Genomic DNA, 25656 nt, shown 5'->3' on the forward strand with positions numbered 1-25656 from the left:
TATAAACACTCTATAATTAAATTACAGTACAAATATGCATGTCCTTCTATGGGTGATTGAACATTGGTGCCAAAACAATGTAGATCTAAGGTTGTGATTCGCGATTCAAGAAAAAAAAAATGCAAGGCAGGCCCCTACATATGCCATTGCAGCAATGGCACCCAATAAAGTCCAAATGACAAGCGGCAGTCACCTTATAAGATGGAAATTGCAAATAGGGCGTCCACCATCTATGGTGGAACCTATCAATTACATCATTTTGATTGAGAAAACACGAGCCCACATGTACCAAGACCCAAAATGTGCTGTCCTAAGACTCCAAAATCTCTTGATGGGAGGCAGAAGATCTAGGCCTCTTCTTCAAGGCACTTAGGGCACCTACATCTGAAACCATAATCCGCAAGTAAAGCTTGTCTCTCTTTGTACGGAAGGTCCTCATCAATGTACGAAATGGTAATCTGCAAGCATGTGAGAATCAAATATTGTGTTTGCTCATGTTTTTATCCCCAACAACTAAGATTGTCCAGAGACATGAAAGATCATTCCTCAAGGAACTACAAGGTCCTGAAGCACTAGTGTGCATAGTGACTAGATGCATCTAATTTGTACAAGTAGGACTCGTGCCAATGATCCAGACCATTGACATGATGTTCCCCACCACGGATGGAGAATGCCCCGAAAGTTTTCCAGGTCAAATGCATATATCCATCCCACCATTTTTTTTATAACAAAAAGGTGGAAGCACACCACTTGTAGCTTTGTTGATATGATAACAGGATGTACAAACATTTGGGTGGGCTCCACAGAAAAAAAAAGGAGGGGGGGGCCTCTGATCCATAATTCTCTCCGTCCATTTGTTCGTTGGCCACTGATCCAAGAGTTATTTATTGTTGGATAATGGGATCTACATGTGGGTTCCAACAGCACAAAAGTCAGGAACAAAATGGAGCACCAGGATATTGTTCATGTCCTATTGCATCAAGAGCATATAATTCCTCTTGGTCATCCAGGAGCCAGGAAGAGTTTGTAATTATAAATGAAAGCTTGAATCAGAACCAGATACCATGGCTGAAAGTGAATACCTCTTCTCCTTTCAAGATGGGCCGCAGAGCTATTATTGTTGCTTGGCCATCTCTATCCTGAGAGTGAGAATCAGCCATTCTATATGATTAAGGTGAAAAAGTAAAAGACTCATCAATAGCCATGACAAGAGCTACCAATTGTGGTATTATAAGAGTGAATCTACTGAACGAGTTAAAGGGAGTGCTATTTTTATCCATTCACCCTGTCTTTCTACTTTTTTTAGTACAATACTGCAAAGTTGTACTACACTACTAATGAAAGTAGAAAGAGGGTGCCTCTATCAAACAGGGTAAGTGCACATATCAATTCCCTTAACAGCCTAATGTGGTGGATGTTTGGCTCCCTGTAAAAAATAACACCAAAATTCAATGATTACCTCATCTCTTTTGAATGCTTTGGCATTTGGATAGCAAGAATGATTCATACAACTTTGTATAGGAAAGAATGCGGTGCCTGAAACATAATAGGGGAAACAAACACTTGAGAAGGATATAAAATCTCAAGGCAAAAGGATATAATAAACTGAAAAGTTGAAGATCTGAAATAACCAGCAATTAGCTTATTTTGCAAAGAGTAACGATAGGAACTATGAACACTAAGCAAAATATTGGAAATGAGAGGATGTCGAGGTGTCTAAGATTTTCCAAAAGTCCATTTGGAAAGCTAAATTTCGATCATAATTGCACAAAGCATGAAATGAAGAGGCAACATGTTTGGGTGACCATGCAGGGAAAGGTCTGTCTCGTCATTAGCTAGTATAAACAGTTATGAAGCAGGGAACATGAGTCTGGAGTGTGATCCATAATTCAAATACTGTTTGGATATATGTTTTGACAATATTTATAAAAAAATAAAAAAATAAAAAAATGTTTTGACGTTAGACAAATTCATATTGAGCACAACTCCAAAAGTACAGTTGATAAACTTTCTAATCCAATCTATATTTTCCTTTTTCGGTGCTCATTTTGTTGGTTCATTTCGATTCACAAGCCAAATAGGAAATTACCCATTTTTTAAATAAATCAACTGGTAACTTTGTGAATTGGATCATATAGAAGCAAACAAGGTACCCTACTTTTATTCACACAACCAATTCCAAGACAGAGAACCCCAACTTCTCATTAAGAACCCTAATAAAATTTCAAATATGCCAACAAGGATGGAATTTACTCATAGAAGGATTGAAATTCTAAGCCATACCTTGACAACAAACTGAATAATCATCGCCAAGAGCATCTAGAAAGGGCTGTGTAACTTTTTCAGCTTCTTCCTACAAGATATGATGTTATAATCCTAAGAAAAGGGCAGAAACAACACTGGCATATCTTCAATGAGCAGTCTTATGGAAGTCACAGAACAAGTGGTGGGAGAATTGCACTAACCTTATCAGGATATGGGAGATCATCAATGTATATAAAATAATCCTCCACAGGTGATGCTACAACCAAATCACTACACAAATAACAAAGATGTTGTCAAGGATTTTTGTACGTGAGGACAACCAATAGAGTTGGTTCGGAATGGAGTATCCCAACCTTTTTCTGATTTTCCATCCGAAAGGATTTGAATCAGAAAAAGTTGGATGTTTGGTCTCTCCAAGACGTCCAGCACCAAAGTGGAAATTCATTGAAAGGCCATCTTTCTTCAATCCATTCTCTTCCTTCTCCCACTCGTAATGAAACAGTTAGGGCTGCTGTATTTGATTCAATTAACGCCAACATATGAAACCAGCCATTAATATATTTTACAAGATAAAAGGATAGCACTCATTTACATGAGAGACCATTCAGAACTGGTTTCTCAGCAATCAGGAGACATTCTTGGCATCAGGAGACATGCAGCCCCAAGCCGATAATTTAGGATGCTTTCCGAAGCACAGCAAACCAGTTGAGAATGGTTTCCCACCAAAACACACCCCCAGATGTCCCTTTTAATGCACGCTATTATTAAAAAGAAGACTACGACATGAATATAAATGAAAACAGAAAAGGAAACATGATAATAATTCTTGCAGAAATGCCATAACTTACAGATTGTTTAGCTCAAACATGCCAATAATATGCCCATAGATTTCAAGTGAAAATACTTTAGCAGAGTCAAGGAGTCTGATAGATGAAACCCACCTGATGAATAAGATATTCACTTTTGCACACAATAAACAGAGAGCCGCTAACTTGTAAACATAAAAGGATACATGGCGCATACTCCTTGTCAAAGATGGCTTCCTTGAGAAGCTGCAGCGACTGCAAAATTAAATTGAATCCTTAGAACAAAAGATTTAAAAAATTTTAAAAAAAAATCTACGTAACTCCAATTATAACTTCGATGAGAACTATAAGCCTACTTAAAGAGAGTAGAAGCCTACTTAAGAGAGTAGGATTCCTAGTCCAACTCTCGTCATATATCCAAATGCACCACATGCATGTGAGATCCGGATTAATCCTCAGCTGGGCCCTGTTGTCTATGTATTGTGGCCCAAAATCAGGCTCTCAGGTCGTTATATGGAACATTCGTACAAGAACAAATACAGTTTAAAACATGATGCAGAGGTATTGGGATCAACTGTTGTCACACAATGTATCATAGAGCAGACCAAGATAATGGCCACAAAGTACTGGGCTTTTGCAGCTTCACTTGAGGGTCATCCTATTCAACCTGGGAGCAATTTTTTTGCAGTATCAATAAATCGACCAATATTATCAGTATCGTATGTATCCGATATGATAAAGAAGAGGAATTATAAAATTCACCGTGTTGCATGATATTTAGCCATTTATCGTCAAAAATTCTTTATAATGTTCCCTTGAATCATTGATCTATGTGATACATATTGACAATACTCAGACAACACTGGTACCTCCTGAAAATTCCACAAAAAAAAAAAAATTACAATCAAAACCCCATTTTCCGGAGAAGTAATACTCATCCATTTTTGCAATTGTTATCATACTAGGCCTCCCTACAAATTTCAGTGTGCCCTACAACATCAAAAATCCATCATCCTGCCCATTCCACACACCCAAACAGACCGATGTCCTTCCACCTTACTCTGGCATCCAATCTAAGCCTTCAAAAACCCAATGCAAGGCTCTAAATTAGATATCAAACGATCTTACCATTCGATTTCCATCAAGCTTGATAAAAACATATCTATAATGAAAACAAACAATCCAATGGTTAAAATTCATCTAAAAACATCTGAAAAACATATGACGGTGTTGGCCGGCTATTTTAAGCTTGATGGAGCATCCAAGAGGTAGGTCTAGCTACTAAACTTAATCCTAGGCAACAAGTGGATTCTTTTTTGAAGTACATCAAGCCTCACCTGAATCTTAACATGAGAACCCAATATCGCATGTGCCAACCAGTATGTAATATCAAAGGTGTATCAAAGACCTATATTAAGACCCCTGAAGTCCCTTGTAATCTCAAGTATGAGGACAAGTCCAGGTTAGTGCACGATTAAGTTGCTCCAGTCCAAACATGATGGGTTCTCTTGGTAAGGAGACTTCACACGATCCATCCAATGTAGATATTCAATCGAGTATAGAACTAGATCTCAATAAACAAATGACCTGTACTATTGTCTGTGAAGGACAACAACAACCAAATGTAGATGGTGAAGATAAATCCATCCCGTTTCATCATTGGCTAATATCACGTAGGATGACCATAAAACTGACCAGGGGTTGCCTTCCCCCACTGAGATGGTTGGGGAGAATTATGGGTACTCAAGTGTATTGAACATCAACCTCCACTAGCCAATCTGGGCTGTTGTGTCCCTTGCATTCTTTACCCAAAGGTAAAGGAATTTCAGGAGAAATCCTTACAGCCCATTAATCTGTCCCAGTTTCCAATCAAAATTAACAATAAAGCGCATAATAAAGTAGATCACAAGTGAACCTGTTCCATTCACCAAAAGAGGTCACTAATGACCAAATTCCAAACATCAAAACGATCGAATGAGTCAACTTGGCTTGAAAGGGCACACATAACTCCAACAATGGATGCATGGATATATCATGTATGTGGGGACAAAGATAATGACTATGAACCGCCTTATAACTCCATGTGGGTTTGAGGCAAAGGTATTGTTTTCATTCTCTTTGATTTCTGGATGTAATGCTCATGTTTTATCACTTGCAATGCATGGTTTGAACAATATGAACTCATTTTGAATATATCATATAACTGCATTGTTTTTTTTTTTTCCAACAGCACTTGTTTAGGGCCTTATAAAAAGGAAACTTATTATGTATATGTATTGTCTGCAATATTTTGATACCTAAATGTGTAAACATGTATCATTTGACATCTCTTGAGATGTCATTGAAAAAATCCTCCTTTTCCCAATGTTCCCTCAGTCATCGATACATGTAACAAAACCGATACTCTGAATAGACCCTTTGATCTTCATTGAGTCTTTGCATATCACCCAATTTTGGAAGATTTCATATTTCCATTCTTGAGTCCTCATTGAGACCAGTATTCTCAACCGTATCAGGTAGTGTTGGGAATTCGACAACCCGGCCTATGTTACTTGGCATCATATGGCACAATTCACCAAAAGGAAAACAATTACAATTCAGTTGAGTCGGATCAACGAGTTGGGAGATGAATGCAAGTTCATACAAAGTTTAGGCAGTTGCACATACGTATGCCAAGCTTTTAACAGTCAGCTTAAGTCGCTCTCAGATCCCCAATTTCAGAGGTTTCAGACTACCCATGCTCAAGCTCCTCACTAGCTTGGAATCCTCACCCCATAGCCAATTGCATCGTGAATTCGGTGCTACTGGGGCTTGCTTAAGTTGGTAACAGAGTAGGGTTCTTCGGGAGGGAGACAATTGCAATTGTCGGATCAACAAGTCGGAGATCAATGCAATTTTCTACAACCATTTGGTAATTGTAGATACACACACGAATTGTTCGATGATTGCTTGATTCATGCAAATTTCTATGAAGGTTCGGTGAATTGTAGTTGTGCACATCAATTTCAACCAATAACAGTAACGGTGGTAGTAACAGCCACTGTCGTTACCGTTATGATACAGGCCGTAACAGCCGTGATGGCATTTTTTATTTTTTATTTTTTATTTTGAAAAAAAAAAAAAAAACATGTTTCTGGACCGTTATGGATCCGTTACAATTACAGGGCCATTACAGGCAATTTTTTCTGTAATGGCCACTACGGCTGTTTCAGCCCCGTAACGCGCAATTTTTATGGTTGTTACCTTTACGTAACAGTTTTTGTATACCTTGATTTCAATAAAATTGTTGGATCCACATCTAGGCTCTAAGGAGTTAGTTGCAACTACAATCTGCACATGTTCGACAGATCACTCGAACATCGACAAAGTTCTTTAGGAGGGGCGGTTTAGCTTCAAAGACTACGTGTTCGACAAATTGAATGATCCAGGTAACCTCTCCCTACAGTCTTCCTTTCTATTTCCATTTCCTTCCACAACAAGCCGCCATACCATCCGAATCCCATCCATAAACCCCATCACAGATATTACCTGTCCATCACCAAAAATCACCTCAACCACATCCAACTGACCAAACATCCAATCAGCCCAACAGATTTTGCAAATTTGTTCATACATCCTTCATGGCTCTAGATGACCAAGGCTGTGGGCAACATACCGAAGACACGAAAGACGGAAATTGGAGGCCTCCAATAACAAATCAAACAATTGACTCAACACATTGAACTTAAAACACTATGAGCCAAGTAGATAACACAAATCTAATAGCTTGCAACCCACGTGTGGTCCATTGATTTACACACGTAATCAGGTGGAAGACTCCAACCACTTGATCGTCACCAAATTCCCTATGGCTTTTGAGCATCTATTCTATGAAGTTATGCCTCGTGCACATGTGAGATAGTTGGATTTGGACAAAACTCCAATCTTCAATGAGGTGCCTAACGAGTACCCAGACTCCATTGGAGATTTGACCTACGACAAGGAACCAGAGAAGTATCAAGACAGAGATCCATTCTTTGACAAATGGCCAGAATAAGTGTGTAAACTTCAGTAACTATTGGCAGTTGGATCTAACAGCTCCCACTATTGCCTACTTAGATGAATATGGTGATTACGATAGTCCAGGCTAACAAGATGCTAGCATTGGTCTGCATTCATCAAATCTATGACAATGGAAATGATTTTTATGGCCCCTTGGTAGATGAGTTGCAGGAAGACATAATGAAGCAATTTCAATTACCTCCGAGGGTACCCATGAGCCACAATGCACTCAAGTTAGGTAGATAGCATTCACGGACATAAAGCTTACCCCAGGACAAGTTCTTCACAACCGGAGAAGACTGATGCAACACATCCCTCACCACACCATGTGTCACCAAGCAAACCATGATCATGGTCCATGAAGTGTCGGGTTTTCACAGCTTCACTTGAGGATCATCGTATTCGACTCATAAAGACAGCAAAGGACCTCGCTTGCAAGCCCCATGGGCACTGAGACATTTAGATCACCAGAAATCTTGAAGAAAACACCATTCAAGTGGGCCCATAAACAATAGGTCCCAGGATAAAGCCCGGATGGAAGAAAATCATTGATCAATTAACACAATGAAAACAGGTGGAAATTGTTTTTTGCCAGCCTGAGATGTTTTGGAAACCATTACCAGTTGGCAGAAATCCATTTCCCACCAATCAGACCGAGACAAGCTTGCATGTTTTGCTTCTCTACTTCAGGAATAAGTGTGTAGTTAACAACTGTTGCTATGTTTTGATCGTTTTACAGTTGAAAACAGATGCTAAGGGATTGATCAATGGTCTAGATTGCCAGTTGCTAGGGCTTAGTATATATACATCTAATGTAATATAATGGGGAGACTTTTTGCAAATGAAATGAAATTTATTTCTCTTGTGAGAAAGAGGACAAAAGATGAAGGATGGATTTCCCTTCTCCTGTTCTAAAGATCAGATCCAATCTTTAATTGAGTCAATCATGGATCGCCCAATTGGAGGATTCCGTGTCCCATTGCTTGAGTTGCTCACTAGGACTGGAATTCTTAACCGCATACAATTGTTTCATGGATTTAGCACATTCAGGCCTGCATTAAAAGCGTTGATTGACATCTAACAATTGATGCATAAATGTCACTCACTGGTCCAGATCAGACTAATTTTCAGGCCACAAGACATGCATCAGTGCCTACTTGATAGACATTCTGGATCTTGGACACATAAATGGGGAGGGCAGGACTCAAAATTGAGTAGCCATAGTATCTAATGATAGGGACAGTACAGGTTAATAACTTAGAATGAATCACATGCTCATATGATGACGATAAGGCAATACCAGCTCCGACGTTTATGATAATCAACATTAACAAGCGTTACAACAATCTAAAATATGGTTTGTTTGTTTTTTCAATCTATCCATCTAATTAATATATAGAACCCTAATGAGTGTGAAGCAAATAATGAACATTTTATTTACTCATATAAACTCAATCATAACTTTATCATCATTCTCCTTTTTCTTGTTTGGAACCTGAACTCACCATTCATAACTTATCATCTCTATGTTAGAACATGGGACATAAAAGTAAAAGGTGAAAAATAGAAAGGGGCCCAGAGTGCAAAGAGTCCTCTATCTAACATTTCTGGGAGGACCTCATTCTAGTACTATCTCCTTGTTCCATCATCATCTAGTGAAATAAGACGGTATAGTTCTCTTAGACATTGTGGCACCATGTGTAGGTCCTGTCAGCCATCAGTTACTATAGAGTGTCTAGTTAATCTAAGTATGGTTATCTTAGGTCACATCCAATACTGTATCTGATAGCGTAAACAACTCTGTGAGAGTTGCAACTTGGGGCACCCACCAATTTTCTTTTAATGATAACAAAAATTCTTTTCTTTTTTATGGAAAACAAATTCTATTCAAATAAGATGAGATTACCCCACTGGCAACGAATTCCCTGTACAAAGCAATGTGCAATAGAGCCCTGTCATTGCTATTTCTACATTTCATCTTGTAGGTTTTGTTGTAGGGGTCTCTACTTCAGTTGCTGCTAAGAGTGCTAGTTTGTTTCACATTACTTTGCCGATGTTCAGCAGGGTAGCTCAGGTAAAAATACTTTAAAGGAAAAAGACTAATGGAACTTCAATGCAATCTGCATAACAATAAAACTTAGTTTGAATAAAAACAGCAGAAGTGATACATTTATACTCAAGGAGAACTATTAGTGCATCAAGTTTCAGTCATAACTTTGGAGAGGGAGGATGGTTAATGCAAGACAATTAATCAACTTTTAGAGCAAGTGGTTAATTGTCCTGCATCAAATTAGTATCAGAGCAGGACGTCTCATGTTCAAGACTCCTCACCGGGGGTGATTAATGCAGGGGTATTTTCATACCGGGCTCGAGTGGGGTGGCTTGTGGGATGCGGGGACACACTCGGGGTGGGAGGCCCGTGTGAAGCGGGTGGCTCGTGTAAGGCAAAACCCATGTGATTTGGGGCCCATGAGGGGGCGGAACCCATGTGATTTGGGCCCACGAGGAGGGTTCGGCCGAGGACCTAACCCATGGATGTGGAACCCAGGCTATGAGATAAAGGGATTAATTCGCCATGCTCTATCAGTTCGAGCTTATAGAGCAAGTGGATAATTGTCCTGCATCAATGGTGTACCTCTATTCATGCCCTCACACCCTCAACAGAATGGGCTAGCAGAGTGTAAGAATGGACATATCATTTAAATTACAAGATTTCTCTTTATGGCTTCATGGATGCTCAAGTCATTTTATCAGAGCAGCAGTTCTTGCAGGAGAATCAAAGAGCTTCCATGGTTTGAACAATAACATTCCATCTTTTGGTTAACAGGTAGGCATCATTAGCTTTGTGGTCATGTGTACATGCACAGTAATGGATCCCAAACATGAGAGAGACAAACCTAAAACACATCAAAATTAATAAAATATTTTAATGATAAAGAAACAAAATGTTAATGTATATTTATTAGTGCCTATCTACCCTGTGATTTAGGTGTAAAACACATCCTACACAAGATCTGTACCAGTCCAAAAAACCATGCCCAAGAAACATAGATGTCCGTTTTTTTTTCTTGAGCCTATACCTAAGATACTTTGCACGTATCAACTCAAGTCAAAAATAAATAAATAAATAAAATAATAACAATAAACTGAACTTACTGATGCTCAATCATGCGAAGAACTAAAAAGATCAGATTATAAAATATTTATTTCTGTATATTGTGTACACAGTTTTCCATTGAGACTAATGGGCTCTCCAAGTGATTATGAGAAAGATACTAGTGCAATTTTCAACTTAAAGGTCCTGAAGAATCGATACTGTTAGGAGGGATGCAACACTAGAAATCTATCCAAAAATGATGGTCCATGCACGACACCAGTTGCTGGAGAGCGTACCGTGAATGCAAGTTCCTTTATTTGCTGTCTAAATGATGTTTCATCATGACAATCAACATCATCTGGCAAAGCAATGCAGTCCCACCACCTACAGGCATATTATAAATACATGTCTTAATTTGTTTTAACAATAATCTTCTACTCCCACAACAAAGCAACATGAAAATGAAATGAAAAAGGAAAGAAATGAATTAAGAGTAACATCCATAATAACTGATAACTTATGATACTCGAAACTTAATGATATGCATCAATGGAACCATAACACCTTAAAATTATTGAATAGGTAAATACAAGGGAATTTATGCTGTTTCATATAATTCAATACAACATGAGAAGGTATAAGCATAAAAATGGCGCAGAACTCGTGTTGACGCCAATGTACTAACGAGTTATGGGACTGACCAGGACCTAGGCATGAACCATAGCAAGTTGCCATGCTTGACTCCAAAGAGCGGACAAGGCACCTATGTGCAGCTCCTTGTAAAAATGAGGTGCTGCATGGGGCCATGTTGGTCATTTTACAACCAGAAAAGGATAGGAATTTTTTAGAAAATATCTTTTGCAAGGAAAATTCACTCTCAAAATTTTGTCTTCATTATGGTATTCATTTTAAGTAAGCTTCTCGACACTGATGGACACTCAGATATTAAACATGGAGGGACGCTAGATTGCTTTAGCCTTGTGTGTCCAAATGAATGGTTTAATTATTTAGTATATGGATGTTTAATTGTTTACTTTTAATGGTTTGTATATCTCTGTTTTTTATTTTTTTTTACATGATTTAGATAAGATTGGATTTTTATCAAAGGAAAAAAAAAAAGTGAATGTATCTTGAAAAGAAGAGAGTATATTATCGTTTGTCAGAGGAGAATGAAGCTCATCAGGTAAAGTCCCAACATGGTCCATCTAACGCACAGTTGGTGGATGTCCCTATAAAAGGCCTATCAAGGGAACGAAAGCTGTCTTAAGCAAGCTTTCAGTGCACCAAAACTGCATCTAATCTTGAAGGGGAATGTTCAAGAAATGACATGACTTAATATTTTTTTGCCTCTCATCATTTCTTCACATGAAGAGGTTAGAGAAGGGTGCATCCATCATCTGTATTTTACTAGTGGAAAAGCCTGAAAGTTCAGTTTACATGTGTAAAATGTATATCAGATTATCTAAGCCCGCACACAGCAGACAGTCATTCATGCATGTGGAGCATTGGAGCCAAGCATCAGGTGGGGGCCCCTTGTAGATGATCAGGCTCAAAAATCAGGCTAGTCCATTTATCAGGTGGGGCACACGTCAGTGGATGTGGATCATCAGAAAATTTTGTTAAGCTGAACATTGTTTTCCCACGTGTGACCCACCTGATGACTGGACTGTCCTGATATCCAGAACAACACATATGCCCACCTATGACTTGGATGTCCCAGAAAAAGGCTAGGTATGCATGCATGTCTGTGTGCAGAGATACATGCTGGCCTTAGGGAAGCTCATGCATATGCATGTATCAACAAGGAGTCCAGTTTTTTTTTTTTTTTTTTCCAAAGGTAACAAAAAGTCCAATAGCACTTTAATAAGATTCTTAGCTCAACAACGTCTCACATATCCATGCACAAATATCTCTACATTGTTTACATTATAAGGCAAATGCTTTGACTAAATTGATAAGCTACATCAATTGTAAGATGACAGAGAAACACGACACACCTTCTCTTGAATCCCATTGAGATTGGTTTCCAAGCCTCCAAAAGCAGACGAAATCTGGAATCATCCACTCCATTTACCATGGTAGGCTGTTTTTGGTCTTGATGACATGATTTCAACTTCTTGTACCTCAAAATCGTGAATGAGATAACCTACAAAATGCAAATGAAGAAATATGATCAGGAAAGAGGTATCATTTAACTTCCATCTGTCTATATACATATCATAAAATTTTCTCCATTTGTGATGTGCTAGTTTGACCCTTATCCTTTTTCAATTAACGTAATTTTGTTAGAAAAGTATGGGACGTCTTCTTGTATTAGAGTGAGCATAAAAACATTGAGAAAAGCAAAAATTAATAATAAAATAATAAACAACGACGAAGAAGAAGAAGAAAATAAAAAAGTGAACACAACATGTTCACAAAATATTGCTCATGAATAGTGTATAGAGATGCTTACCGACCTTTTTTTCCTTTGCTAACCTTTTAGTTAGGAAGTTCAGCAGATGATTGGGCATAAGCTTTGGGATGTAGAACACTCAAAAAATACAACTTTGTATAGAATACAAAGGTTCTTTCACTTATTTATTTGTGATAAGAAGAAGTACTTAATCCGACCCATCATTGTCACAAGCAGACGCCTGTGTACCCAAGGGCACTTTAATCAGGGCTTCAAATTGGGCCAGGCTCAACCTGATCCCAACTGGCCCAACCTGATTCTAACTTGGGTTGGGTTGGTTTGGTTTAGGTTCAGACCGGATTCTTGTAAACTGATTCTAATCCAGATCAGGTTCAGGTTGAGTCACAACTTGTAACCCAACCTGGACATGCAGCACTCAACCCAACCTGGCTCCAATCTATAAGAGTTTTAAACCATTCGTGGCATGGTTTACGTTCCCATTTTAGAATGCAACTCGTTTCAAACCAAAACCGAGTCAAATTGGACTTGATCAGTTTGTCCTAGCAGGTCATGACAAAACCAACTCAGCTCTCCCTCAAGGCTTGGTTACTTGCTATATTTAAAACATGATCCCTAGTGGGGATCTTCATATCAATGGTTTGGATCAAGTTTCATTACTCAAACAGAAGAATTGGGGTCAAGCCAAGTTCAAGTCATACAATATGAAAATGGGTCAGGTCAGTGTTCAAAATATCGGTATCGCATTACATATCGCATCCTTGGGATACAAATACGCATCGGTTATCTCACGGAATACATCATTTGTATTAGATAATTTATCATACTTTTTGCAAAACATGGGGAAACATTGGTAAAATGGTTGAATTTTTCAATGAAACTTCAGGGATTGTTAAAAAAGACCTTAATACACACTTTTAAATCATAACATCTAAAAAAAGAAGTACACATAATAGGTTTTCTTCGTATAGGGTCCTAAGTTGTGTTGTCTGACTGAACTAATGCAACTATATTCAAATTGAATGCATAACAATTAGAATGTATGTGATGATCATTTAATCAAACACTCCTAAATATTTCAAAATTAGTCTCAATTGACAGCTGGTTGAAGGAAAAAGTAAATAATAATAATAATAATTTTTAATTAAAAATGATTTTTATTTACCGAAAATTGTCTAGGACTTAAGAAATCAGTAGATCGGGCCTCATACATGCTCTGATTTCATGTGTGGAGTGCAACATTGTAAGCAATTTGGGAGAAATTGGGAAATTTTTGAATTTTTCTCAAATCGGATCACCTACACTCAAAATTTCGAAATTAGAGTATATGTGATGATCATTTCATCGAATACTCGTAAATACTTCAAAATTAGTCACAATTGACAACTGGTTGAAAGAAAATTAAAGAGTTAACCTAATGAGTGTCGGGAAAGAAAGGAGTTTAGAGAGGATACATTGACATGATTGAGGATATGTATAAGGGAGCGGTAACAAATGTGAGGACCACTAGTAGATAGACAAGTGACTTTTCAATTACTGTACGCTTGCACCAAGGTCGGCATTGAGCAACCAAACAAGTTAGTGAAGCATTTCCAAGAAGAGATCCCATGCATTATGTTGTTTGCAAGTGGCATAGTTTGATTAACAAGATGAGGGAGGGTGTAAGCACAAAGCTAGATTTATGGAGAGACACTTAATGAAGGATTTAAAATTAGTTGGTATATGGAATGCAATTTTAGTAACAATAGTAATGGAAGCAATGAATAGTTAAGATTGCCAACCAAAAAGTTTCCCAAAAGGACCACTTTCAACATCTGGGGTCAACAATTCATGAGAGTAGGGAGATTGAGAAGGATGCCCATAGAATTCAAGCTAGGTGGAAGAAATGGAGATGTGCCTTTGGAGTTTTATGTGATCATCATGTAACACTCAAACTGAAAGGGATATTTCATAAGATAGCTATAAGACCAGCCATACATTATGGGGCAAAATGTTGGGCAGTTAAGGAACGACATGTTCATAGGATGAGAGTAGTTGACATGAGGATGTTGAGATGGATGAGTGGCAAGATGAGGAAAGATAGTATTAGAAATGAACGCATTCAAGGGAACTTAAAAGTAGCACCAATAGCTGATAAGATGAGGGAAAGTAGATTTACATGATTTGGTCATGTGCAATAGAGATCATGAACAGCACTAGTTCGAAGGAGTGAGCAGGTACAAGTTGAAGTCTCTCAAAAGAGGGCAAGGAGAAGGCCCAAAAGGACATGGGTGGAGGTAATAACAAAATACTTGATGACCTATGGTCTAACCGAAGTTATGGCCCTTGATAGAGTGACTGATGGAATAGGATTAATGTAGCCGACCCAGATTAGTTGGGATAAGGCTAGATGGTGATGATAAGTGCTAGTGCATGAGGTTCTTGAGCAAAACTTAAAATCTCAAACAAATGAAAATAGATAAATATCATGAGTACCTTGGCAGCAAGGAGGAAAATATCATTCGTTCCTGGAAAGAAAGAAAATGATATAAAGATAATTAGAAGGGATAAAAAGTATTAGGACACAATTGTGGCTTCAAAAATGAGAAAAAGAAAATTATTAAAATGGTTCCCAATGAGAACTGTATGATTCTAATCGAGCAGAATGTGCACTGGAGTTGACATCTTACTGTTAGCATGTTCTATAAATTTAACAAGTGCTTCCCGATGTGAGGATCCTGAGCTCTCTCCAGTACATAGTAAGGAATGAAACAATTCCCAATCAGCCTCCGCACATAATTTGCTACAAAAGGTTGGCAATTCAACATTACTCACAAGCATGTCAAATTACGTACCTAGAATTAAATGAAAGAAAAATAGGCATCAATCACTAAACCAAATTAAAGAATGTAGCCAAGCTCAGACAAATTACATTTGGGAAACAATGTCATGGGGTGTATCCTCCATGTAGAAATTATTGGGTCCTGATGTGTCACACCATGAATGACTGCTAATACACCTATTTTGTACAAGCAGGCTAATGATCAATGATCAAGAGTGTTGATCTGATGAGGCCCAGTCTTGGGGGATATCTAAAAGATCTTCCAGATTAGAGGATCCTGAGCCATCCAAATGTTCAGCCTTGTTTTACTGACCATTGTTGTCCATTTCCATTAATTTTCTACCAAGGATGCCCGAATAGCAAATTGCCACTCCTCTTGAATCCTGCCCTACTCTCACTCAGTACTTTCTGGAACCAAGCTTTTATCTCCGCCAACTCCCTGTCACCACCATCATCACATCCCTTTCATCTATCAATTTTGATCTAGATATTAGCTATTTATTAGTTACAAAATTTATTAAATGAATCTTACCCAATCAAAATTGAAGGGAAATTTTTATAGGATTGCCTTAAGACCAGTCATGATTTATGGGAGAGAATGTTAAGCAATCAAGGAACAACATGTTCATAAGATGAATGTAACTGAAATGAGAATGATGAGAAGAATGAGTTGCAAGAAGAGGATGGATAAAATTAGATGACAAAGATGAGAGAATTTAGGAGTAAAACTAATAGGTAAATAATATGAGAAGTCAACTTAGATGCTTTGGCCATGTGCAACAGAGACCAAAAACTGCACTAGTATGAAGTGAGTTGGTTCAAGTTGAAGGCTCTAAAAGCGCAAAGAGAAGCCTAGAAGGATGTCGGTAGGTAGTCAAATGGGCCCAACCACCTGGTCCAAATGTTAGGCTGGTCCAGTCATCATGCAGGCCACTGTTGGCAATTTATTTGATGCTAACGTTGGCGTGACCTGTGTGATTAGTGGATCACCTCCATCTTTAGGCCAGGTTATCTACACAATGTGGTCCACTTGATGCATGGGTACAGTGTCACACACAAGTGCCATTTTGAAATGATTTGCTGCTTTTTGAAGTGTGCAGGTGCATGTGAGCTTTAGCAAAACTCTAGAACAGAAACATGTTGTGTTACCAACATCTATCTTTCATTTACTAAGGTAGGAAATAACATCAGTATCCATAGAAACTTACTGACAGTAAAGCAACAGAAATTACATTTAACCATAACAAATTCTCATACAAATCCAGAAAGATACAATCTCTTTGTGGAAGCCAACTATCAAAAACAACACTCAAATTTTATGGAATATACAACCCTTGCTTAGAAGTTTCTTGCGGCCTTGACTTCTAGGCTTTCGCTATTGCTTACACCTGTAATTATAGTTAACATGGCTACATTTCTCTATAACTAGAATCAGTCTTTATAGGATTACATGGATTGAATACAATAGACATGTGATATGTTGGCAAGAAAGACAGTTGCATGTGAAAGTTCACAATCACATGCATCCCATGAATGGAAACTTCACCAAGAAGCAATGTGTGACATGCATCAACTGAACCCAAGCGCAGTTAAAGGAGCAGAATTTATGTCCAGTGAGCAGCCCATTGTAGAACTTTTTGCAAGAATCATAAGAATTCTTGCTTTGGATATGATTGGCAAAACGGAATAGTAATGCCAACCCCAAATAGTTGGGAGTTGGGACAAGGCTATAATGATGGGTTGAACACAATAATGAAAATTTGCACATGAGGTGCGCATATTTATTAGCTTTGTTCACCTGCAGTAATGTTCTTCTTCACACCCTCGAGGACATGGAATGACCGAAGGCAATGTAAACTGCTTAGAGTGAGGCAAAGCCAAGCTACCATTTACTAGCGCCTCCAAGACCTCTTTTGGTACAAGATTGTTGTTCTTCATATTACTTGAAGAACATGACTGTACACTGTCATAGTTCGCCATGAGAGTATTATCTTCTTCATCCGATAATTCAACTGGACAAGGCTCTTCTAAAGAATGTGAAGATGTCTCATGATCATGTTCTGAATTTGCTGGTAATCCCAGAGATTGCAAATAGAGTTTCCTACCAATCTGAAGTTCTATTGAACCAATATAACAAAAACAGTAGCTACATACAAGGCAGTCAACCTGCAAAACATAAGAAATTAGTGAGCGATATGTATATATGAGAGGCCAATGTAAGAAGAGTGAGACTAAACCACTGCATGACCTCCACACTTGTTGGATGGCGGTTACTCATCCACCATACACGTGGGACATGGCATATATGTATTTCAATGCCAACCACCAAAATAGTCAGCCCCACTGTGGGTGCAGCAAAGCCCAAAAATCACACCGAGTGACTGATCTTAACCACACATCCAACTAATTTGGACATTTGACCATTTTCCTCTTAGGCGTGTGTTGGCTGCAAATTGGATGGCTACATACATCCAATAAGTGCGATTTCAGGACACAATACATCCTCATTAGAACCGAGTGACCATGTATGCCACATGTACAGTGGATGAGGCACCACCATCAAGAAATCACAGAGAAACCATATAGAAGTCTAGCCCAAGAATATGAAGAAACTGCAAATTCCAAAGAAAGAATGGAAAAATGAAAGATTAGATAGAGATAAAAGCAAAAACATGGTCATTGGCACAACCTTATTCGAACTGTGTTGAGCACCAACAAGCATTTGGTCCCTAAAAACCAACTCCCCCTCTTTGAATTCCAAGCTTGCATAGACAGCTGCAGTTGCCAATCCAAATTGAAGATATCACAATTCATGAGAAGTACAATAAAAGTGAATAGACAGTGCAAATAGATTTTTCTAAGGGAGTGTTTGGGTTGAGGGTATACTACAGAAAGCAAATAATTTTCCTTTGATTTGACATTTCCTTTTTTTTCTCTCTTTTTCATTTTTCCTTTCGAAAGGCTTTCATTTGACATTTTTCTCTGTTTGATAAACATAAAAGGAGAAGGAAATCAATTTCCTTTGCTAAGCAAGGGAGTAAAACCTTTTTTTCAAAATATCAATTAATGGGGAAAGAGGTTTCTGTATGATGTGACGCTTTTAGTACAAAATTGGAAGGAAAAATGTTTCCCTTTGAAAATTGAAATTCAAACCAGACAGTTTCTGTAGTAAAACGAACAGGTGCAAAGGTTTTCCTTCCCCCAACGTCAATCTCACTTTACCATCTGCTTGTGTCACACTTGTACTTTCCCTTGCCTTCCCTAGTTTACCGTCAATCCAAACACACCCTAATAGATCACAAAATGTAAAAGATAATCCTCAACATTGAAAAGGCAAAGTATGATCTACGAATTGTTTCTAGCATCATTCGTAATGCCTTTTCTAACTTTTCCAATTTTTCCTGTTTTCTCACACATTAGTAATTGAGCACAAAACTTTTTAGACCCAGTCTGCAAAAAACCATAATCTTCAGCAAAGCATTGGAATGCAGCTGCAATACACTATAACAGAACTGTACTCTATAGTATATACTGTACCGAAGCGGGTTGGATGTCATAAAAATTATTGGGTGTACACAAAAAAAAAAATATATATGGGGGTACTATCATCGAACAGATTCTAGGCGATACACTAAGATCATATGCATATGCATCATTTCTTGCATTTACATTTTCGAGCATGAGAATATTATCCTCATATGGAAATGTTATGAATTAGTTTATAGTCTGGCAAAGCATGACCATCCATAAGCATGCACATAGTTATTGTACACTTAGCATATACATGTATGCTGTAATTCAGTCCAAATCACACCCAACTAGAGATAGTTCATGCCTCAAAATGGACACATGGACACATACTGCTGAACTAGACCCTTGGCTATTTTACATTTTACACTTGATGGCCGCTGACTGGATATTTCGGATCATACTTTCAGTGTGATCTTTGGCTTATGAGACCCATCTACAGTTTGGTGCCACTTTCTTTTTTTGAAAGATAACGATTTATATTAAAAGAGAAGGAGATACAAAAGAGGAGAATCTGCTGAGAGGGCAGAAACTCCTAACAAGCCAAAAAACAAAAAACGTTACATGCCAATAAAACAAAGATCTTGACCCTTAAGCCTATCTACTTGGGACGCCCATTCAATCAATAGGCGTTAAGCTCTAGAAATAACCACATGAGCAGACATAGAGACATTCGAAAAGCATCTCTGATTTCTTTCCTCCCAGACTGCCCACCAGACCGCGAGAATGCCCATCCTCCATAGGATGGTTCTGAAATTACCGAAACTAACCCCATGCCAGGCTTGGAGGAAAAGGGCTGTCGAGCTGGGGGCGCACCAACTGACATTAAATCGGAGGCAGAACTCAGCCCATATTTGGGAGGAGAAGGGACAGTGAAGCAGAAGGTGATCCACAGACTCTTCATTCCGCATGCAGCACAGACATATGTTGACAAGAAACATACCTCTCTTGCGCAGATTATCAATGGTGAGGATTTTCTGCTTACACGCAAGCCAACCGAAAACCTGGAATTTTGGCTGGACCAGGTACTTCCAAATACAGTGGACCTTCTGAGCTTCAGGGACCGTCGAGCTGTTGAGAAGAGAGATATACAGGGAATTTACGGAAAAAACACTATCCTTTTCCAAGTTCCAAATTAAGGAATCTTCAGCGGACTGATCTGGAGAAGTTGCGGCAACACAATTCAATAATTCTGCATATTCAGCGACTTCCCAATCCTACAAATTGCGTCTGCACGGCAGATTCCACACGATATTGTTGCCGAAGAGGTCATAGCAATCAGCTACAAAGGAGTCCTTTGAAGGGGCTAAGAGATAGATGTTAGGGAATCTATCTTTCAGGGGGGAGGAACCGATCCAAAGATCAGTCCAAAAACGAATTCTAGACCCTATACCCAACTCAAAAGCCACGCCTTTCAAGACTACTTGTTTCTGCTTTAGAATACCTTTCCAGATTGCCGATGCCTTGTAGAGTGAAGACGCTTTGGTCCACTAGCCTCCCGGAGATTTACCATATTTACTTTTAATAACCAAATTCCACAAGGCCCCATTTTCTATCCCTAATCTCCAAACCCACTTGCCAAGGAGAGCCCGATTCATAACCTTTAAATCCTTTACACCAGCCCCGCCTGCTCTGTAATGATGACACACCTCTTTCCAGTGCAAGAGGTGAAACTTCCTCTCTTCCCTGTCATGCCAAAGGAAGTCACGCCTTAATTTATCAATGGATGACATAATCGACCTAGGCATCTGAACAGGGACATATAGTAGAGCGGCAGATTCAAGAGGGCAGCCTTGATGAGGGTGAGACAACCTCCCAGTGACAGATAGCGACATTTCCATCTAGCCAAATAATTCTGAACTCTAGAGATAACCTTCTCCCAATAGAACTTTGGGGGACTGCCAATGCATAGAGGCAACCCCACAAAAGTAGATGGAGGGGCAGCAGGCGAGCAGTGGAGAATTCTAGCAAAAGATTCAAGCTCACCAGGCTCTATGTTTACCCCAAACAGCTTGGATTTGGCGAGATTGACTCTCAAACCCGACACGGCTTCAAAACAGCAGATAGTTGTGCGCAGATTTTGCAGCAGCTAAGGGATAGCTTCAGAGAAGATCAGCGTGTCGTCTACGAACTGAATGTGCGAAACGGGGCTGCTCATTCCTTTGATATGAATGCCTCCTAGGATGCCGATAGAAAGACCTTTAAAGAGGAGCTTTGATAGGGCCTCGACCACCATGAGAAAAAGGAAAGGGGAGAGAGGGTCGCCTTGCCTGAGGCGTCTAGAGTTCTTAAAAAACCCCTTGGGGGGCCTATTGAGAAGCACCGAGAAGTACGATGAACCGATACATTCTCTTATCCACTTGCGCCATTTGTCCCCAAAGCCCATCCTCTTCATCATGTAGTCTAGGAATTTCCAATCCACATGATCATAAGCTTTCTCGATATCTAATTTGCAAACAAGACTCTTCACCCCAGACCTGTGGCTAGAATCCAAACACTCGTTGGCTATTAAAGCGCTGTCGATAATCTGCCTCCTAGCTATGAGGCACTTTGGTGGCCCGAGATTACCTTGCCGATCACCTGCTTAAGTCGGGAAGCAAGGACTTTCGCCAGAATTTTGTAGGGCCCTCCAACCAGACTGATCGGTCTGAAGTCCTGGAAGGAGGCAACCCCTGGCATTTTGGGAATGAGGGCGATAAAGGAAGCCCCCAGACCCTTAGACAATCTGCCTCTATCAAAAAATTCCTTGAAAAAGGCCATCACGTCTGCGCTAATGACCTCCCAGAAGCGTTGGAAGAACATAATAGGGAAACCATCCAGCCCTGGGGCCTTTTCGCTGCCGAGAGAATCAATAGCTAAGTTCACCTCTTCAACGGAGAACAGGGCTTCTAGTTGAGTGGCTTCATCCAACGAGATGCTTTCTATATGAAGTTGATCCAGACTTGGACGCTGTCACTCCTCTCCTTTGAGTTGAGAGCTGAAGTGCGAGATCGCCTCTTCAGCAATGGAGACTTCGTCTTCAATTCTGACACCTTCCACAATAATGTTGGAAATCTTGTTACAACTAACATGAATGTTGGCAATTCTGTGGAAGTAGCTGGTATTCTTGTCCCCCTCCTTGATCCACTTAGCTCTTGACTTCTGCTTCCAAGCAATTTCCTTTTTGAGAGCCCTCGAGGAGAGGGATTGAATCAGCTGGATTCTGTTTCTCATCGATGCAGGGAACATGGGGGAAGATTCAGTTTCCTGATCTATCCTGTGCAGCTCAGATAACAGCGCGTCTATTTCCTGTTCTCTGGCACGAAATTCCTTCTTCTTCCACAGCTTCAAACGCCCCTACAACTGTTTCAGTTTAGAAAACAACGAGTACCTTGCAAAACCATCGTCCTGAAAGGCAGCCCACCATTCAGCTATCATCTGATAAAATCCTTCTATTCTAAGCCAAGAGGAATCAAACTTGAAGGGCTTTGGCCCCCAATTATGGTCCTCATTCGAGAGAAAGATGGGGGAGCGGTCGGACGTCACTCTGGGAAGGACCAACTGAGAGACCGTAGGGAAAAGATCGACCCAGTCATTAGAGAGGAGAAATTTGTCCAAGCGAGAGAGGATTGGAGAGGCTCGGCCATTGGACCAAGTGAATCTAGAGCCCAGCAGAGGAAGGTCCACTAGCTCCTGATCGTCGATTCATTGCGAGAAAGATGCCATCGCGGGGGAGCTGTGCTTCCCATGAGATTTCTTAGCAACAAATCTGATAATGTTGAAGTCTCCTGCGATACAAATGGGTCCTTGGAAGCTCTGACGAATAAGGCTCAATTCCTCCCTGAAATCTGCCCTGCTAGCATCAATGGTGGGGCCATAAACTGAGGCAACAAGGACCTGAACACCAGACGATGTCTCTTGCAAAATAGCAGAAACAGAGAAAGCACTTATCCTGCTACTCTGCAGAGCCCACTGAAACGACCTCCACGCTAGAAGGACACCACCTGAACTACTAGTCGAGTCCAGCGCATTCCATTTTGCGTCTGCTGCCCTCCATAAAGTGCCCATCAGCCAATCGTTGAAGAGCTGGACTTTTGTCTCCTGCAAACAGATGACGTCTGGGCTGTGTCTACTACATAGATCTTTGATGAGGCATCTCTTCTGCTTGGATCTCACTCCCCTAACATTCCAGGAGATGATCTTCATTTGGTAACCATGTTGCCCCAATTACCCTGATTTTCCATGGATAGGTTGATCGAATTCGGCTCGCCGGACTGCGACTTGAGATGCTGCAGGTTTCTGCTGCGACCTGATCTGGAGGTTCGTCGACGGGGGGAAGATGAAGCTGAGAGAGGCCTCCCGCGCGATTCAACGCATTGGAATAGGGCAATGAAAGACAGGCCTAAGCATCTCCCTACGTGGCCAATCGTGTCCCTGATCCACTTTTTCTTGTGAATAGTGTCGAGGATCTTTGCTATGTGGGCAGCGTCAATGAACATGAGCCCGTCTCCTTTGACAGAGGCCAAGTCTGATCCTGCACAGCACTGGAGGGGCTTGACTTCAATGATCTCGACACCGCAGTCCCCCTGGAAAAGCGTGAGGAGACCATGGTTCATCTTATCAGAGGAAGCAGAGGGGCTGGAAGGGAGACTGGAGATCGGCGATGAAAGGTTCTTCGACAGCATGGAGAAACTGTCGAAATCTACTCCAACATCGGAAGACCAATATCGATTTGAACGGGCAGGATTGGGCTCAGGGATGGCACCACAGGCTATCCAGAGAGGGGACAGCAGTTTGGGTTGGAGTACTTGAGATGGAGAGGAGTCCTTTTCTCTCAAATGAAGGGGGATCAGGATACAATGAGGTTCCGGGCCTGGGGGACTAGGATAGTTTAGAGTAATAAGGGTATCCGGTTCCACCGGGTTTGGACCCGACTCGTGAGACCTGGATCAACCTAAAGAAACATTAGCTCGGCCGGATTCGGATTCAGGTCTCACACGAAGGACTCCCGAGATAGGAGAGGTCCCACACGTGCGCTAAAGTTGACCGTCGAAACTCTGTTGATGCCGACATGTCAAGATCTCTGCCCTCCTATCCGACAAAGAGGGGCGACGTGGCGATAAGGTATCGAAATTGGCGCCCAATACAGAAGTTGGGACGACACGTGTTTGGTGGAGTGTACGATGCAGGCTAGGCATCGACGCGTTGTTGGCACGCGTCTCTCTTCGGGATGGGAGACTGACCAAGGCGTCAGGGGCGACAGCCGTGGCAGGAGAAAATGGAAACGTTGGCCCTCAGGAGCATGGATTACGTGCACCTTCTTGGCCCTGGATCGTAGCCGACGCCATGAGAGGAAGGTCGGCTTCCTTCGCTCTCCACCGAGCACCCCACCTTGGAACAGGCCTATCTCGCTCTTCCTTATGGATGGGGAGATTAAACAGTCTTCCTTCAGCGAAAACCTGGGTATGACTGGGTAGCATCTCTCCCTTGTTCCGCCGGACACGCACCCTAGCAACTCCCATCTCTTCGCCATTTTTTGTCAGGGGGTCGAGTTCAATGAAGATCCCGAGTGAGGAGGTGGCCGAAACGAAGAAGTCTTCGTAACATAGTTGCAGGGGAATCCACCAGATGAGGATCCAGACGTCTTCCTTTCCGAAGATAGAGAAATCGTCTCAGGATTGGATTCTAAGAACTGGACTGTCTGAATGTATTGCTCCTGCCATCAGCAGGCTATCAGAGCCTAATCCCGGAGCGATTTTACACCATAACTCATTGTGCCAAATCGGTCTGATGGAGTAAGAATCCAGTCGGATCCGTGTGCAGCCATCGATCCACTCTCTGACTTGAGAGATGGATATCCCCTCTTTGGTGCCATTTTCAGCATCCTGAGCTGAGGAATCATATGATACACGGCCTATATGTTTGCTCAATATACACAGATTTTCAGTTCTGAAAACTGGGACCCACAGTTCAGCAGTCCAGACAATTGGTATATTGCCTCGCACTGCTAGTGGACTACTCCCCAAAAATTTCCCAGATTGGTATATCCCAGCAACCAATCTTGGAATTTTTGATCAGCTGAATGTGGACCATCACTGCATTTCTCTTCTTAACTATCCATTTGTGGACCACAAATCGAATGGTTAGGATTGTCTCATTGAGGAGAGTTTTATGACTTGGATAATAAAAGTCTTACTTTTCAGAACCAAAAACACACAGATAACATGCAAACAATTCCTCTTTCACAATATGTTCAGGACCATCCCTGATATATACGGCATGAAACATTTTATCATGGAGCCAACCTACAAATGGCTCGGTTTACATGATGGTGGGCCGCACTTGTACCATTTCTGGGCCAATTAAAACAAACAATGTTCCTCTCAATCAAGCATTATATAATCACTCTCCGCAACATATTATTATGTGGAGTAAACATCGTCAAGCATGCCAAATTTACAGCAAAAGGAAGTGAATATCTACACTGACTATTACTGCTAAACATGCCATCATTTCTATTCTTGGTTATAAATAAATAAATAAAAGTATAAAATATTTACCATAGTATAACCGAAAACAGGAAAGATAGGCGTATTAAGTAGACAGTGGGTAAAATGAGTAGACAGAGAAGATACCCTTTCCATGTTCTTCACTCTGCTTAATTTCGAGACCATGACATCGCCTTTCTGTAATAAGCTGGTCATAG

The 25656-nt window shown here is 40.4% G+C and overlaps 1 protein-coding gene across 3 annotated transcripts; it reads right to left on the minus strand.

The window, feature by feature from the left end:
- On the minus strand, window positions 1–25656 carry LOC131221510 (histone-lysine N-methyltransferase ATXR2-like). 3 transcript variants are annotated; one of them, XM_058216797.1, is made up of 14 exons: window positions 25586–25656; window positions 18133–18218; window positions 17242–17609; window positions 15292–15404; window positions 15098–15129; window positions 12207–12355; window positions 10506–10593; window positions 3278–3326; window positions 3114–3168; window positions 2466–2535; window positions 2284–2353; window positions 1460–1536; window positions 1083–1139; window positions 1–458 (listed from the first exon to the last, which is right to left on the minus strand). In XM_058216797.1, the coding sequence occupies exons 2-14, from the start codon at window positions 18163–18165 to the stop codon at window positions 348–350; spliced, it is 1272 nt and encodes a 423-aa protein (XP_058072780.1). In that variant the 5' UTR covers window positions 18166–18218; window positions 25586–25656; the 3' UTR covers window positions 1–347. The 3 variants fall into 3 exon arrangements, with proteins under 3 accessions (XP_058072780.1, XP_058072779.1, XP_058072781.1); XM_058216796.1 differs by lacking the exon at window positions 10506–10593 and having other exon boundaries at window positions 3114–3326; XM_058216798.1 differs by lacking the exons at window positions 10506–10593; window positions 17242–17609 and having other exon boundaries at window positions 3114–3326.

This window comes from Magnolia sinica, chromosome 12 (assembly GCF_029962835.1).
Source record: "Magnolia sinica isolate HGM2019 chromosome 12, MsV1, whole genome shotgun sequence".
Classification (NCBI taxonomy): domain Eukaryota; kingdom Viridiplantae; phylum Streptophyta; class Magnoliopsida; order Magnoliales; family Magnoliaceae; genus Magnolia; species Magnolia sinica.

Excerpts from the sequence above, each read along its gene's own strand:
- LOC131221510 (XM_058216796.1), bottom strand. The coding sequence starts at position 18,165 with ATGCTTGTTGGTGCTCAACACAGTTCGAATAAG. Across the intron at positions 15,405-17,241 it reads GAAGAAGAACATTACTGCAG|CAAATTATGTGCGGAGGCTG; the intron begins GTGAACAAAGCT and ends AACCTTTTGTAG. Across the intron at positions 3,327-12,206 it reads TCAATGGGATTCAAGAGAAG|TCGCTGCAGCTTCTCAAGGA; the intron begins GTGTGTCGTGTT and ends TTAATTTTGCAG.